Raw genomic sequence first — 17,002 nt, forward strand, 5'->3', positions numbered from 1 at the left:
CTTTTCATTTTTGAGCAACGGGAAGCATGATTCTTGGCCATACCATTGTTGACCCCGTATCCATGTGGTCTCTGTATGCAGCTGTGCCTGTCTTAGGTTGTCCCCCAGGGGATCTTACCCGTCATTGACTAACCAGCACTCAAAATGGGAGACCACAGGAGTGCTTGCTCAGATGGGGGTAGGAATGAGGGAACAATGGTAATCAGGAATGGCATGACCGCATACGCATACAGGCTATGGGCCATTCAAGTAGCTGACCAGAGCTAGTGGGTATAAAACAGTAGCAGATGTGGCTATGGGCAGTTTCTCAGGGTAGGATGATAGGGCAGGTGCATCCACTAACAAGGCGGGCTCTCAGTCTTGATAGTCAACCAGAACCAGCTGAACAAGACTATCAGTTGCAGGCTTGATGTTTCTGGCTGGTACCCAAATGGGCTGTCCCACATTCTTTGGAAAGACACAAGCATATCCTCAACCCTTGGTTAGCAGAAGCCTTTCTACGGGTGTTGGAATCCAGGGCCTGAATTCTGCATCCATTCCTATGTTAACGGCAAACATAGGGGTGGGATGGGGTCTAGCAGCTGCCCTGAGAGCCTGGGGTGCCTGGGGACTGCCACAAATGTGGGGATCCTCACTGGGTGCACATGGGATGACCTCACATGGGTTATTGCCCCGAGGTCGTCTAAGTTCACCCCACAGGTATTTAAGGGGTGGCTGACGAGGCATTGCTGCATTGTCTGCTGTCATGTCATTTTCACTGTCAGAGTGCTCCCCAAGTCTGTTGCCTGTGAGGCAGACGCCTGGAGTGACAGGCTCTCATCACTCACATATTATGTTTGGTAATCTGTGTGGGTTTCTGAGAGGGGGGTATCTTTCCCATGTTTGAGTGTTTAAGAGCAGCACACCATGCCAACTCTAGCCAAAGGAAAGACACGCACAGCACTGCTGCCATAACAAAACAAATTCCTAGCACCTAAGTGGTTGATGGCATTCTGCAGGGGTTCCCTACATTAGATGAACAGACAGTGGTGTTTCAGATCGTATGTATGTCCTGTGCTTAGTGGGGGACTTCCCTGAATCGTTAGGTCAAGGCCGTATGCCCACATGGTGTCTCCAGAGCGTCACCTCTCTTGAGTGAGGGAAGATGACTTGGTTCTGAATTCTGAGATGATCAATCCCTTATGTGAATTTTCTGGATAAACCAAAAGTAGGAGGAGCAGAGAAGTGGCATTACGCTTCTGGGTGGCGTGTGCCTAACCTGGGGTCACTTCAACCAAGGACAAGGACAAGGAAAAGGGCGTAGGAGGGGGTTCTGTGCTCACCCTCACAGAACCGAACAGCACACAAAACACCAAGGGGCCTACTTGCCGAAATCAAGGGGGGACCTCACCGAGTCCGACACACTGTCTCTCATTCACATTGGTGCGCCAGATGTTGAGGTGGATTCTGAGAGGAGGAGCGTGGTGGGGGCAAGAGGCATGGAGTCACCACACAGACCCTGGGAGTTGGGTGAAAAGCAGGCCAGAGGCGAGCAGCCGGCAGACTCGTTTATTTCAGTTGGTACAGCAGCTTATATAGCTGAGGCAGCCAATCACTGTCTGGAGAGCTAACCTAGTTTACGATTTCACTTTCAACAATTTTAGTTGTAACATGAGATAACAGAAAAGAAGGCACAGGCAGCTTCCGAGTTTGGGGTTCTGAATTGGCAGATTCAACTGACCATGGTGGAAAATCAGCAGGGAAGAAATTGCATGTGCATGGAACACACAGGCTTCTCTTGTCATCATTCCCTAACTGACACAGCGCAACAGCTACTGCCACGGTATCGGAAGTCTTCCAGAGAACCATGTGCACAGGTGCTGTGCAGACACCTGGCCATTTTAAAGAAGCAACCTATGCACCTGCACAGGCAGATCCCTAAGGGGGCCTTGGGAACAGTCCCTGAGGATACTGAGGACAACTGTCCACAAGTCTCAGCAACTTTAGCAAAGACTGGGAACAACCAAGCCCTGAGACAGCCCCCGGCTGGCCACAGCCCCCACGGTCCCTCGTGCCCACACCACTCCCTACCGCTGCCCGCCCTCCCTCCAGAGGAGCCTCCTGTACAGCTTTCCACACTGCCTCTCTAAGCGTCGTTTCCCAAGGCCTCGCACTGGTACCACCCAGCTCACAGCCTGTTGTCTTCCTAGTCCCAGGCCCATCAGCGACCTCCCTATGCCAAACCCTACAAACACTCCCTGGCCCTCATCTCCCTGGACCATCCTGCCAGCTTCCTGCTCATCAGCTTCTGCTGACTGACTCCTCTCACTGACACTCCCACACCCCCCTCTCCTACCCTTAAAATTCAAGCAGAGCTAAAGTCTGTGCACTCCCTGCTTTAGCATGGCCCCTTCTGCAGCTGCTTTATTCCCTTTATTTTGCAAGAATATAAAAATTCTGCTACCATAAACATGCGACCATGGCGTCAATTGTAATACTTGAGAAGGGGGACACAGCCATATGTTCACCATGAAACAGGACTACATGACGACAGGCTGGAATATTATGCAGCCATTAAAAATCATGTCAGTGTTTGTGATTCAATGTCAAGCATAAAACAGGGAGAGTACAGATTACTTATACAGTGGGATCTCCTTCATAAGAGGGGAAAAAAATATGCCCAAGTGTTACTCATTGCCTTCGGGTGGTCCTTTCCCTCCCTCACAGCCTTTTTCTGTCATTGGTAATATTTTCCTAAAGGATAATTCGACAATAAGACAAGAAGTAAAAAAATAAATGTATTCTAAAGCTTCGAGTTAAGGAACATAAAAGATGATCACAGTTCCCTAATTCCCCATCTCCCCTGTCCATGCATGTGTAATTCTTTAGTTTACCAAGTGCCCTCACATACAGCACATGGAATGGCTTTCCTCAACAACCCTGAAGTATGCACTGGCAATGGTATCAAACCACACTACACACTTAGGGAGGTCAGGGGTCATGGGCAAGGTCACATGATGGGAAAGTGTCACAGCACAGAACTAGAACACATGTTGGATTCATTCGCTGTTGTGGCTGCAATGTATTAACACTAACTTAGAGGCTTGAAACACATCCGCTGTCTCATGACCCTGACTTAGAAGTCCCATGGAGCTGGGTGAGGCCTGGCTTCCAGGCAGGGCACTAAGGGGCAGAGCTCACCCCCGGGAGCGGCTGGGACTGCTCATCCATGTCCTTGCTGGCTTCTGCTTTCCTTGCTCTTCAAAGTCAGGAACGGCAGGTCAGGTCCTCTCTGTCCACGTCTCGCTGACCTCTCCTGCTGCTTGAGGGGCTCACGTGGCAATCCGGGCCCACCGGGATAATCCAGGCGAATCTCATCACCCTGTGTAAGGCGAGCAGATTAGTAAACCTTGGTCAGCCTCAGAGTCCCTCACAGTATTATCCAGATTAGTGCTGGACTGACAGCCCCAGACACAGGGACACTGGGGGATGGGGAGATAGAACAGGGCACTTACACAGCTTAGGCTCGTTGTTGCTCTCCCCACCACTTGGAAAACTCTGGAAGGTTGTCCTTCGTCTCCCTTCCTTGCTAGAATTCACCTGCTCATAAAAACGTACAGAAAGAGACCTTACACAATGGTTTTTCATTTGTGTCTGCCATTAAAAAAAAAGTTCCATTAAAACAAAACAGCTTCCAGAACAAGGCACAAACTCAGTAACATTAATAAACAATGTAGAGACTACACAAGTTTTCACCCCATAAATTAAGGCATGTGACTCCATGAGAAAACAAAATGAGGCCACTCACCTATCAAAAGCTCTAGGTAAAAGGAATAAAAAGGCTTCAATCATCACGGTCTCTAAGATCTTTAAAAAAAAAAAAAAAAAAACCCCACTCACACTCATGACTGAAATTGAGGAATTCTAAAAAACTTAAGCCTTTAAACAAGGCTGCTTATCACATCAAAAATGCAGACCAGTGAACGGCTCTGAGTCAAAAAGCTGAATTTTATTACAACTGTTTTTCAGGTCAGCTATGATCTTGACAAATAGTACGGGTAAGCCTCTAACAAGTTTCTAATTCCCAAGATACAAAAGACAATAAATACAGATCCAAGTTCAGCCTAAAAACAAATCTAAATCTGTTTAGATTAGGTAGTGTAGCTTAGTTTCAGTATTTCAAATACATGTTTAATTCTTAAAATGCTACAAGAACTCAGATAGGAAGGTATTGCTCACTGATGAGCAGTCCAACGGTATACAGGCGCAGGGTGCCCCTGAGCCCTCGTGCACAGCCCCGGAGGGTCCATTGGCGCTGTGGGCAGTTGGAGATGGTAACACCGGCACTTTCTGGCAAGAGGTGGGACAGGGACAGGCACTGAAAATGCCCACTGAGCACGACAGCTGATTTCCCAACACCCAGTAAATGGTCCTATTTCTTGCAGAAAACAAGACGGGCGCTGTGTATCTCCGAGCGCTCTATGGGGGCAGCTTTGCCAGCACAGCGCGGGCTGCGTGCGTCCACACCCCACTTCACCCCAAACACGCGCCGCTCGTGAAGTCCTCCACCCTTCACTTTCCTCCAGGACGCATTCTTCCTTGCTTTCCTGCTGCGCTGTCCTTTAAATGAGTCTCACGGAATTGTCGCCAGAAACAGTTCTATTGCTTCTTAGTGACAGCAAAGCTTAATTCTTCATGGAGTAGAAGGCTGCGGCTTCAGGCCAGGCTCCTTTGCCTTGGTTTAATTCTTGGGTACAGCTGTAAGAGAGTTTGGGGCAGGTTTACAGACGTGTGGGTGAGTGGGAGCGTAACAAATTTCAAAAGTACGCCAGGAGGGAAGGTGTCACAGGAAGGAAAGTAAAAAAAAAAAAAAAAAGATACGCTATGCCCAAATGTACAAACACTCACATTTAGCAATGTTCTTATCAGTGACTCAGCGCAGGGCTCCAGCCAGTGACAAGACCACAGAACAATGACATAAAAGCCCATGACTGCTCCAGCGATCAATCCATCCGTACAGCTTGTTAAGCTATAAATCAAGTCTAACGAGGAAGACAAATTGCTCACAGTGGTTTGCAATATGCCACAAGGTACAGAGTTCATGGGAAATGTTTATGATGAAAAAACTGAATGGACTCCAAAAATGCACCAGAACAAACTTGTCTGTTAATTCAACTTTCCACAAACTTTCTGAAGTATGCGCAAGCAACTGGGGTTTTCATGACTACTGGAGAAAACTAAGAAGATTAAAGTCTCTCAACTTTATTCACAATGGAACTTAATACTGGGGACTCGAGACTGGCAGGGATAAAACGCCAAAATACAAGACACAGACTAAGGAAGGATAGGTGTTCTTAGCTTCGGAGTTCTGGGGTTTCGTGTTCTCCCCAACAAGAGCACGAGAGGGGGAGGGCTGGCCAAGGGCTGCAGTAGAGAAGCCAGGTGCAAATCAAATAATTCAACCCACAGCAAAACAAAAACCCTCTGCCCATGACACAGGATGGAAAAGGAGCTCCCTCAAAGACAGCCAGGCTTCCAGGAGAAGATGGCGGGGTCGAGGCGCTGAAGGCAGACTTTTCCGTCCGGGCAGATGCGTGGCCAGGCCAGCGTCTACACTGTCTGGGCTTCGGAGTAAAATCCTCAACGTTTCTGCATTTGCCCTTTGTTAATGTTGTGTGGGCACACTGGCAACCAGACAGACCCGCGCCGGGAGACCCAGAGGTCTGCTGGTGGCTACAGGGCCACCTCTAGCCCGGCCCACGGGTATGGGCATCTACCTGCTGCTGCCCCACCCGGGACAAACCCCCGGTGAGAAAATGAAATTCACTCATGAGGCCCACAGCGGACAGGCTTCTTGAAAACTGCTAAGATGACAGATCTCAGGTGTTCCCGCTACCCAAGAGCGGTGACGCACACCCCGTGCGGTGACGCACACCCCGTGCAGTGATGCAGTGCATGAGCCTGAGGCAGCCACCCTGCACTACGCCTGTCTCACAGCTTCTTGTACACCGTGAGCTGCGGGAGGCAGGGCGCTGGCTGACACAGGCTGTTAAGAGGCGCTCGCTTCCCGCAGGCGTTCACTAGGGCGCTGCAGACCCTGCAGAAGCACACGGGGGCTTGACAGAGAAACGCTTTACTTTTCCTCTAGCTATCGGAAACCTTTTTGAAAAGGCTCCTCTTAGGGGTCAGCGTTGTGGCATAGCAGGGTTAAGCTGTTGCCTGTAGGACCTGGCTGCCCCACTTCTGACCAAGCTCCCTATTAACTGCCTGGGAAAGTGGCAGAAGGTGACCCAAGTGTCTGGGCCCCTGCACACACATGGGTACCCTAAAGGAGTTCCAGGTTCCTGGCTGTCTGGCCAAACCCCAGCTGTTGTAGCCATTTAGCAAGTGAACCAGTGGATTGAAGATCTTTCTCTTCTAATCTGCCTTTTAAATAAATACATTTTTAAAAAAGCCTTTTAGTCTGTTTTTCCCCATTTCCATTGTTCTTTACTATTTGTGTTATGATCACAAAATGAATACGTCTGAGCCCCAAATGTCTGTTTCATAAAAAAATTGTGCTATGAGAAAAGCAGCAGTTAAGATGCACGAACTCATTCGCACTGCACGTTAGACTAGCAACAGTGGGGCAGGGGGAGTCAGGAAGACACTGGTCTGAGTGCAGACAGCAGGGGCCCAGCACTGGAGTCTCCCAGGAAGCCGGGACCTGCACAGAGAGAAAAGCCCACGTGGCAGCACACTCGTAGGCAGAATCCTGCCCCCGGCCCAGGCACCAGCACACGAGCTCTGTGCAAGGACTGACCACATCTGTGTGCCCCTGAAACACCCAGCCTGCCCACACTGCTCTGCACCAGAGCCGGGTGCCATCCTCACAGCAATCAAGGAGGCAGGCTTCTCCAACTCTCCTCCCGCCCTCCGCTGCCCATCACCTCAGGAAGCGCTGCAGGTGCACCCGCAGGCCTGGAGGCCACTGCCGCGACCCACATGCTATGCACTGTGCATTCCCGCCAGCCTTCCCTCAGCCCTGCCTCACCTCCTCACCAATAGCACGCTCTGCAAGCACTTGTCTAACCTGTAAACTTCTCTCTCAATCTCTCTGGTTGCCTTATCATGTCTCTCTCTCCTTCCCACTCCCACACTCTGTACCGCGTAAACCCTGGCAGGACACCTGCATCTATGAGAAAGCACGAGGCAAAGTCTTGAGACACATTCCTCTCACCTTTCCTCCTCCGTCCCACCACACACTAGCCTTTTCTCTGAAAATACTCCTGGGAATCGTTACCTGACGATAACAGTCCCCCTGTGCTAATACAGAAGTGTTAATTGGCTGATATGGACTTGTACAATTTGTTATTTTCTTGGTTTTTCTGACAATGAAATAACAAAGAACAAGAGATGTTGTCTTTAATGCCCTGCTATAAGTTTTTCCATATATACAAATCCTATTTTAGATAGACTTAAAGTTTATTTCACATATTACAAGCTCTAGCTGGCGTTGTAGTATAATGGGGTTAAGATACTGCTTGTAGTGCCAGCATCCCATATGGGCACCAGTTCGGGTCTTGACTGCTCCTCTTCCGATCCAGCTCCCTGCTAAGGTACCTGGAAAAGCAGCGGAAGATGGTCCAAGTCCTCAAGCCCCTACACCCATCTAGGGAGTAAACTAGCGGGTGGAAGATATCTCTCCCACCCCCAACCCCGTGACTCTACCTTTTAAATAAATAAATCTTAAAAAAAAAAAAGTCACAAGCTCGATTCTGCTCGCATTATCCAGTTACCTTCAGTCTGTTTATAAATGCAGACAGGACCCTGACGGCTGGCAAACATCCACCACGGAGCACGATACAATCACTGGAATGTGGCTTTGGGTCTGAACCTAAGATGTGGGGGAAACTGTAAATTCCACATCTTACTAGTTGCAATGTGCCTGCAACAGGAGCAGGTTTTGCGAAGCTTCCTCTGTCACACGTGAAAACACGCCGCGTGTTGGATGACTTACCCCCAGCAAGTTGCGCGGCACATAGCCCTCCCTGTCGCTGAGGCGTGCCCACCACCACTCGATCTCGTCCTCGTCTTCCCGGCGGACGACCGTCATGCAGTCGCCTTCTCTCATGGGCCAGCTCGTCGTCGTTCTGAGGCTCATAGTCCCACAGTGCGTAGATGACGCCTTTGTTCATGATGCCCATTTTCTCCTGTACTCCTGAAATCACCATGGGAAACAAAATGGCAAGAAACGGGGTGTTGGCTGGAGTGAGCGCACTGAACTGTCAGCAAATGCACTTCCCGGGGTTGCGGGGAGGGTGGAAGCCAGCAGTGCTCCGGGAACACACGGGAGACACACGAGCGCTGCCTCCTCTCCAAAGCAGCTCTCAGCGTGGCCTCATTCAGAACACAAATGCCTAGGAACTAAAAACAGAACGGTCCCCGACTATTAAAGTAAATTACGCTTGTCACATTTCAGCCTACTTCTACATGACTAAGGAACTCTGAGAACATTCTTCACCTAAAACAGCAGAGACAAATGATCAGAAGTGCTTGACTGTTATTCGATTAATTTAAAAGAAAAAAACCTAGAAAATGCTAGAATGCAGAAATATGGCATTTTGAACATGATGAAAGTCTTTATATGGTTAGCTCTAAAATAGTGAGAAGCAGAATTCTAAAAAGATATTGAAATTTATAAACTAGGGGATTTCTCACCAGTTAACACCAGATTTCCAAGTTAACTGGCACTTCCAGCTTTGCCTCTCTCCACAGATACATCTGTCCTACAGGGCAACACTCGTAAGAAACAACCACCACCAACTGGCAGACATCAGGCAGAAAGCAGAGGAGGGAAGGAATCAGACAAGAAGGCTGCCAACAACTCAGAGTTCAACAGTCTCACCTGCATGATTTTTTTTTAAGTCAGGACAAAACCTGCTTGCATGTGAACAGATTTTCAACTCCCCTGAGCACTAAGCCATTAATTATGACCTTGTTACTCCTAAATCAATTAATGATGATGTCGCATGGAGTATAACCAACTCGAGGTAAAAATGAGGCCGTTCCTTTCCCAAAGAAGGCTCTGTCAATATAAAGGCCAGGTGAGTTCCCAACTTGTCTGTTTAAATCAGCAGATTCGCAGGGGCAGTACAACTTGCTGTGACGAATTCCACCAAGTTCTAAAGCTGGACAGATGCATTACCTCTTGGAATGGGGATGCAGGTTTGGGTGAACCAAAAGAAACTCTGGATACTAAGTATATGCAAAATAAGAGCTGGAGTCCCAACTTTTTGTTGTTGTTGCTTGAAGATCTACTGTATTTACTTGAAAGGCAGAATTAGAGATCTTCCATTTCACTGGTTCATTCCCTAGATGGCCACAACGACCAGGGCTGGGTCAGGCTAAAGCCAGAAGCCTGGAACTCCACCTGGATCTCCCACGTGGGTGGCAAGGGCCCAAGAACTTGGGCCATCTTCTGATGCTTTTCCCAGGCCATTAGCAAGGAACTGTATCAGAAGTGCAGCAACCAAGGCTTGAACCAGCATCCATATGGGATGCCAGTGCTACAACATCCAGCCCGAGTCTCAGCTTCTGAGAAACCATCAAGGATGGAAGAACATTTCTCATTATTTGTTTTAGATTAAAAGCTGCAAATTACTCTGTGCAAAAATGTTTGAGGGGTCTGAAGACATGCTCGATGTCACTGGTAACTGGGGCAGCCACTAAGGAGGCCATCAGCCACTCCAGATCCACTAGGGGGTCAAAGAGTAAGGAGCAGGGAAGTCCCTGCTCTGTGCCCCCCTCCCCCCGCCAACTCCACACACACACAACAGGCTCAGAGGGAGGCCTGCAAGGAGAAAACAGCCCTGTGTCCTCTGAAGATAGAAGAATTATCTGTGCAATAGTCACAAAATAGAATGGCACAGCACAGGGAACATAAACCATGGCCACATGTAACATGAGGGACTCACAAAAACAATGCTGAATGAACGAGGCAGGCCACAGAGTCACCAGCATGATTTATGCTAAGTGTCAAAAGCAGCCCAAACCAAAAACATTATTTTAAATTCATATACAAACGATGTAAGTTTTTTTTTTTTTTTTTTTTTTTTTTTGGGACAGGCAGAGTGGACAGTGAGACAGACAAAGGTCTTCCTTTGCCACTGGTTCACCCCCCAATGGCCGCTGCGGTGGGTGCACCGCACTTATCTGAAGCCAGGAGCTTCACTCTTGGGCCACAGCAGAGAGCTGGCCTGGAAGAGGAGCAGCCGGGACAGAATCCGGCGCAGTGACCGGGACTAGAACCCGGTGTGCCGGTGCCACAGGCGGAGGATTAGCCTACTGAGCCACGGCGCTGGCCTACGATGTAAGTATTTTTAAAAAACAAGGACTGATACACTTCCCAGCAGCAGTTACCACAGGTGTGAGGGCGTCAGATGCCATCATGGGACATGGTCACGTTCTGGTTCCCAAACTGGGCTCGCTTCTGGCCTGGGTTTGACCTGTGACCTCTATGATTTACACTGCACATCTCGGCCATAAGCACTCTTGACATTTGCAGTATGGCATCTCATACTTCTTTGTTTTGTATTTTTAAGATTTATTTATTTGAAAGTCAGTTACACAAAGAGAAGGAGACAGAGACACAGAGAGACAGACACAGAGACAGAGAGACAGACACAGAGACAGAGAGACAGAGAGAGAGGTCTTCCATCCACTGGTTCACTCCCCAACTAGTCGCAATGGCCGGAGCCAAGCCAATCTGAAACCAGGAGCGAGCAGCCTGTTCCAGGTCTCCCACACGGGTACAGGAGCCCAAGGACTTGGGCCACCTCCTACTACTTTCCTAGGCAATAGCAGAGAGCTGGATAGGAAGTGGAGCAGCCAGGACTCGAACCAGCGTCCATATGGGATGCCGGCACTGCAGGTGGTGGCTTTACCCACTACACCACAGCACTAGCCCTGTGTTTCATACATTTTTAAAAACCTCTCAACAAATGTCCCTAATGCTTTTTTTTTTTTTCTTAAAGATTTATTTATTTGAAAGTCAGAATTGGGGGGTGGGGAGAGACAGAGCCAGATCTTCCATCCACTGGTTCACTCCCCAAATGGAAGCAACTGCCTCAGGCCTAAGCCAGGAGCCAGGAGCTTTGGGTGCAGGGGCCGAAGCACTTGGGCCATCTTCTACTGCTCTCCCAGGCCATAGCAGAGAGCTGGATCAGAAAAGGAGCAGCCAGGACTCGAACTGGTGCCCATGTGGGATGGTGGCACTGCAGGCGCAGGCTTAACCTGTTACGCCACAGTGCCAGCCCCCCCTAATGCTTTTAAAACTCATATTTCATGTAAATATAGTTCAAGACGGCCAATAAAGAAAAATATATTAATAGATTAATTTAAAAATAGTATGTTAACATACCAAAATACTCTATGGTCCAGAGTTCACCACATGACTGAAAAGTAGTCATAAACATCCACAGTATGAGCAACAGCTGAGAGGGACGGTGAGGGGACTGTGAGGCCGAAAGTCCCCACCAACATTCCCTTCACACCCTGACCCCGGGAACAGACCTGGAGGTCGAGGGAAAGTGGATGAACAGAGCGGGCAGGGGTCCACGTCTCAACCTCAGGAGCCCCGGCCAGCACACAGCCCTGGAGCCGCCTCCTTCCCAACTTCTCTCAAGCCAGATCAACAAGAAAAGGTAACCTCAACTCCAAAGCCTTGTAACTTTTAAAATCTTCCTTATGCCTAAAAACAGTGCCAGTGAACATATATTCATGCACAACGTCAAGTCTATTTTTCTCAAGGCACAGATCTGATGTTAGCAATCAGAACCATAACCTTGAAACCAACAGAACAAGAAACAAATTTTAAAAAACTAGCTCCACAATAGGTTTTGCATGCGCACTCCCACACAGCTGCCGTCTATCACCTCGGAAGGAGGGGCTCTGCTCACCTGTTCACACACACACACCACCATGCGCTAAGGGCCAGAGCCTGGGCAGAGATCTTCTGAGGTCAGAACCATGAACATCACAGGGTCGTACGCTGCTTCACTGTGTTTTGTGGCTGTAAACATCCCTGACAACAGTGGTTTCTAGCAGTGCGCACAAAAGCTGTATTGTTACCTCTCACCATGGCTGCTGGATTTTCAATGCCCAGGATTTTATACAACATAGCAGATTTTTTTTTTTCCAAATAGTAAAAATATTTAACCAATTATACTTCAGCAATTCAGGAAAAATGAATGTGGCATCGGTATATCTAGTCTACTGGTTACGTACCATAAAGAAACTGGGAGCACTGGGTGTAGCCTTCCTCCATCTCCTCGCACTTGTCTGCAGCAGTCTGCAGGTCACTGTAGGTCATGGCAAACACAGCAGCCCCCGACTCCACCAGAAACTTGCACACCTGGACGTTATTACACGATGCAGCACAATGGAGCGGGGTCCTGTGAAGCGAGACACGGCCAGGGCTTGAAATGCTTGCCCAAAGTCAAAGATTCCTGCTGTGAAAAGATAGCTAGAAAGTTCTTAAATCTCTCAGCCCTTTTCTCTGAGCCAATCAAAGAATTACAGCCATGAAGGAAAAAAAAAAACACAGAACAATGGACTATGCTGGGGCTAGAACTAGACAAAGGGTGTAGAAAACCAAAGAAATGAAACTCATAAATCCTAAGAACAGGATAAGTGGAGTTTGCTCTATGTCCTAGAGAAACTAATCATTTCTACCAAAGTGGAGGAGCCAACAGTCCTTAAATTACACGGCTTCACTCAAAACACATGCCTTTGAAGATCCCTTTATTGCCACCAATTCTGAAGAAAGTAAGTTGCACTTGAGTTCTCTTTACATTTTTCAAAGCTGCTATCAGGCAAGTGTTTAGGCTAGCAGTTAAGACACCAGTTAGATGTTCATGTTGACTTGGCTTCGATCACCACCTCCAGCTCCTGACTCCAGCTTCCTGCTAATGCAAATCCTGGGAAGCAGCAAGAGCTGGCGCGCTCTCTCTCCCTCTCTCCCCCTCTCGCTCTTTGCCCCTCTCCCCTATGCTTCTCAAATGTTTTCTGAAATTAAATTTTAATTTAAAAAACTGTCAATTCAATTTAGACTAGAAACTATAAAATATACACATTTCAATTTAGGTTAGGTAACTAGTTAAGCATGAACTTGTAATAACAGCATTAAAAAGAATCTGCTCCAGATTTTCAATGTCTTGTTTTAAATGACCCTGGGTAAGCAGACAGAAAGATAGACAGATAGATAGGTAGATAAAAAGGAAGAAGAAGAGCTGGTACCACTGTCCAGACTCAGGAGATGGACTTGAGAACGTCAGGCTCCAAAATACACAGGTCTACTTCTTTGTCCCTTCCTCCCTTCATTTTATTTCACTTGGTAACCTTAAAAAATGTTTTTCATCCCCATTCCCGTTATTATTTTGGTGACTATGACTACAGATTTTTTTTTTTTAAGATTTGTTTATTTGAAAGAGAGTTACAGAGAGAGGGTGAGAGAGAGACAGAGATAGAGGTCTTCCATCTGCTGGTTCACCCTCCAAATGGCCACAACAGCCAGAGCTGGGCCAGCACAAAGCCAGGAGCTTCTCTGGGTCTCCCACCTGAGTGCAGGGCCCAAGCACTTGGGCCATCTTTCACTGCTTTTCCAGGCACATTAGCAGGGAGCTGGAGTAGAAGTGGAACAGCCAGGCTTGAACCAGAGCCCATACAGGATGCTGGCATCACAGGCAGAGGCTTTACCCCACTATGCCATAGCGCATGTCCCTAGGTTATTTTTTTTTTTTACTACATGCTTTCTATTTTATTTATTTACTTGAAAGGCAAAGAAAAAGAACGAACGATCCCATCTGCTGGTTCACTCCCCAAGTCTATGCAATGGCCAGGACTGGATCAGGCAGAGATGAGAAGCCTGGAATTCCACCTGGCTCTAACACTTGAGTCACCACCAACTGCCTTGCAGGGGGCACATGAGCAGGAAGCCAGAACTGGAAGTGGAGTCAGGACTCAGACCCAGACACTCCAATATGCAATGCAGGCATCACAAAATATCTCATGAAAAATGGATTTAATGGCCAAATGTATTTGTAAAATGTTGCAAATTACAACCCCCTCTTGGAGTCGTACAAGAGACACTGGCATATTAACTTGGACTTTTCCAGGGGCTGGGGAGACCTTGCTTCCAATCAGCCTTTCTCAGACTCACTGATGCACACGAGTTAGCTGCACCACTTGCGATGTTCCCTCTTATTCTTCAATTGCTCTACTTTTCAAAACTCCTCTACTTCCAGAACAGGAATGAGATGACTGTTTCACGAGCACATGCTAATTCTTCAACAGATACCCCCGTTCTCCAGACAGACAGCAGCTTAAGGACATACACAGACACACTCCTCACCTACTGCTGACACAGCAGACGCCCATAAGTGCCGTCTGACTGGGGTTTAAAAGCTCTTACCATCCATCGCTGTCGGCAGCATTGACATTGACCCCCAAACTGTACCAGGAACTTCACGATTTCTGTGTGGCCTGCGCACACAGCATTGTGAAGGGCTGTGATGCCCTCATCATTGGGCAGGCTTTGGGTCATCAACCTGTAACATCAGTAAGAAGACTAGCATCACTCTAGTCTCTTGTCACCTGAATTGTCACGACTTATTGGTTTATTGGGGTAAAAGAGAATATAAATAGACTTTCGCAGCATTTTTCTAAATCATAATTAAAACCTACAGGAGCCAAGAAAACTATATTAAGAACAATTTTCTAGCAATAAGACAAAATAGCCACATTAAGTAGTTACTCACTATAAAAAGGAGTTTTTTAAATAAAAAAAATTGGAAGAGCAGTGCCAGAAACTATATCCTTATACTCATTTTTGTTTATTTATCCACCCAACTTCCCACCACAAATGAGTTTCTAAGTAGAAGTTACATTTGCCATGAGGAAGAAGAAAAGGTCAACTAAAAATATTTTAAACAGTAGGCGCCTCAAGAGCAGGGACCGCCTCTGTAACTTCACCCGGTATTGTTCTTAGAGAACAGCAAGGGTCACCCCATGAAGGAAAAGCTCTCACCACGTCACAACAGCACAGCCCCACCTTCCAAACAGCATGGCCAGCACTGAACCGTGCCCAGAGGGTCCTCCACCACCCCACAACCCCAAAGGACATTTAAACATACAGCTTCTCTCGAGTAGCCTTCTAATTATTCAAATAAAGGTCATCTTTAAGAAATTCATGATCATACCTCATAAATAATTCTCTGCACAAGGTCAAACTCTCCCTCCAAAGATGAATCGAGAAGTAAAGCAAGAGGGTTGAACTTCACCCTCATCCCATGAGCAATCCTCTCTGAACCAGTTTTGCGTAAGTTTGTCCTTTTGCCCTGTGAAGGAAACGTGCAAAACTAAGGATCTCAGTCTTAAGCAAAAGAGATCAATACCATCCAAAGCAGAAGACATCACAGTTACGTTGGCAAGAAGAACTTTAAAATACATATTTTGCACATTTTTCTCCAAGTGTGACATTACTTAGAAAAGTATACAATCATGATATGCAGCTCAATGCATCTTCTCAAGGTAAACGCCAGCAAGCAGCCCCAGCAAGGAGAACGTACTGCAAGCTTGTCTTCTGCAAGTTCAGTACTGGTCCTTAATCACCTATCTAATACAGGACAGCGAACCCCACATTATGAAACTGGGCAAAACAGCTTAGTGTGTGTGTGTATACATATATATATATATATATTTTTTAAAAAGCTACCATATACTGAATGAACATTTATTTAATCCTCACAAAAATGCGCTGTCCCTAACTTACACATTTACAAACTCAGGTGCTCAGCCAGTAAACAAAAAGAAAGCAGTTCAAACACAGGAAGGGAACCTGGTCTCCCTGAAGCCCTCCCTCTAACCGTTTCATGCTACGGACACCTTGATCTCCCCAGAGAAAAGCAATAATAAGGAGCATCAGTCTATCACAGACACATTAAAGAGGAACTTTGTCAGTCTCAAAATGTTTAGTAAGTCAGGCTTAAAAAATAAAGCAAAAATGTAAAGGCTACATTGAACTAAATTTTTTTTACAGATACTTTATTTGAAAGAGAATCAGAGACAGAGGGAGGGGTCGGCGCTGTGGTACAGTAGGTTAATCCGCTGCCTGCAGCACAAGCATCCCATATGGGCACCGGTTCTAGTCCTGGCTGCCCTTTTTCCAATCCAGCTCTCTGCTATGGCCTAGGAAAGCAGCAGAAGATGGCTCAAGTCCTTGGGTCCCTGCACCCGCATGGTAGACCAGGAAGACGCACCTGGCTCCTGGCTTCGGATCAGCACAGCTCCGGCCATTGTGGCCATCTTGGGAGTGAACCAATAGAAGAAGACCTTTCTCTCTGTCTGTACCTCTGTAACTCTACCTCTCAAATAAATAAAAATCTTAAAAAACAAAAAAAAAAAGAGAAGGAAATGGGGAGAAAGGAGGGGGGAGGGGGAAAGAGGGGAAGTGGGGGAGGGAAGGGGGAGGCAGAGAGAGAGAGAGATCTTCTATCCACTGGTTCACTCCCCATATGGCCACAATAGTCAGGGCTAGGCCAGGCCAAAGCCAGGAGCCTAGAGCTTCTTCTGGGTCTCCCACATGGGTGCAGGTGCCCAAATACTTGGGCCGCCTTATGCTGTTTTTTCCCAGGCCATCAGCAGAGAGCTGGATCAGAAGTGGAGTACCCAGGACATGAACTGGTGCCCATGTGGGTTGCTGGCATCACAGGCAGCAGCTTTACGAATAATATTCTATGAAATGGGATTTTTTTTTTTTTTTAATTTTATTTATTTGACAGGTAGAGTTAGACAGTGATAGAGAGAGACAGAGAGAGGTCTTCCATCCAATGGTTCACTCCCCAGGTGGCTGCAATGGCCAGAGCTTCACCCATCTGAAGCCAGGAGCCAGGGAGCTTCTTCCGGGTCTCCCATGTGGGTGCAGGGGCCCAAGCACTTGGGTCATCTTCTACTGCCTTCCCAGGCCACAGCAGAGAGCTGGATC

General features: G+C 47.5%; 1 protein-coding gene across 1 annotated transcript; it reads right to left on the bottom strand.

The window, feature by feature from the left end:
• Positions 1-3,967: 3,967 nt before the first annotated feature.
• On the bottom strand, positions 3,968-14,553 carry LOC133773230 (apoptosis-stimulating of p53 protein 2-like). Its single transcript, XM_062210438.1, has 4 exons — positions 14,432-14,553; positions 12,247-12,413; positions 7,979-8,179; positions 3,968-4,737 (listed from the first exon to the last, which is right to left on the bottom strand). The coding sequence occupies exons 2-4, from the start codon at positions 12,329-12,331 to the stop codon at positions 4,721-4,723; spliced, it is 303 nt and encodes a 100-aa protein (XP_062066422.1). The 5' UTR covers positions 12,332-12,413; positions 14,432-14,553; the 3' UTR covers positions 3,968-4,720.
• Between the last annotated feature and the right edge of the window lie 2,449 nt (positions 14,554-17,002).

The sequence above is a fragment of the Lepus europaeus genome, chromosome 14, assembly GCF_033115175.1.
Source record: "Lepus europaeus isolate LE1 chromosome 14, mLepTim1.pri, whole genome shotgun sequence".
Classification (NCBI taxonomy): domain Eukaryota; kingdom Metazoa; phylum Chordata; class Mammalia; order Lagomorpha; family Leporidae; genus Lepus; species Lepus europaeus.

Excerpts from the sequence above, each read along its gene's own strand:
- LOC133773230 (XM_062210438.1), bottom strand. The coding sequence starts at position 12,331 with ATGACCTACAGTGACCTGCAGACTGCTGCAGACAAGTGCGAGGAGATG. Across the intron at positions 8,180-12,246 it reads GTGCTCCCAGTTTCTTTATG|GAGTACAGGAGAAAATGGGC; the intron begins GTACGTAACCAG and ends TGGTGATTTCAG.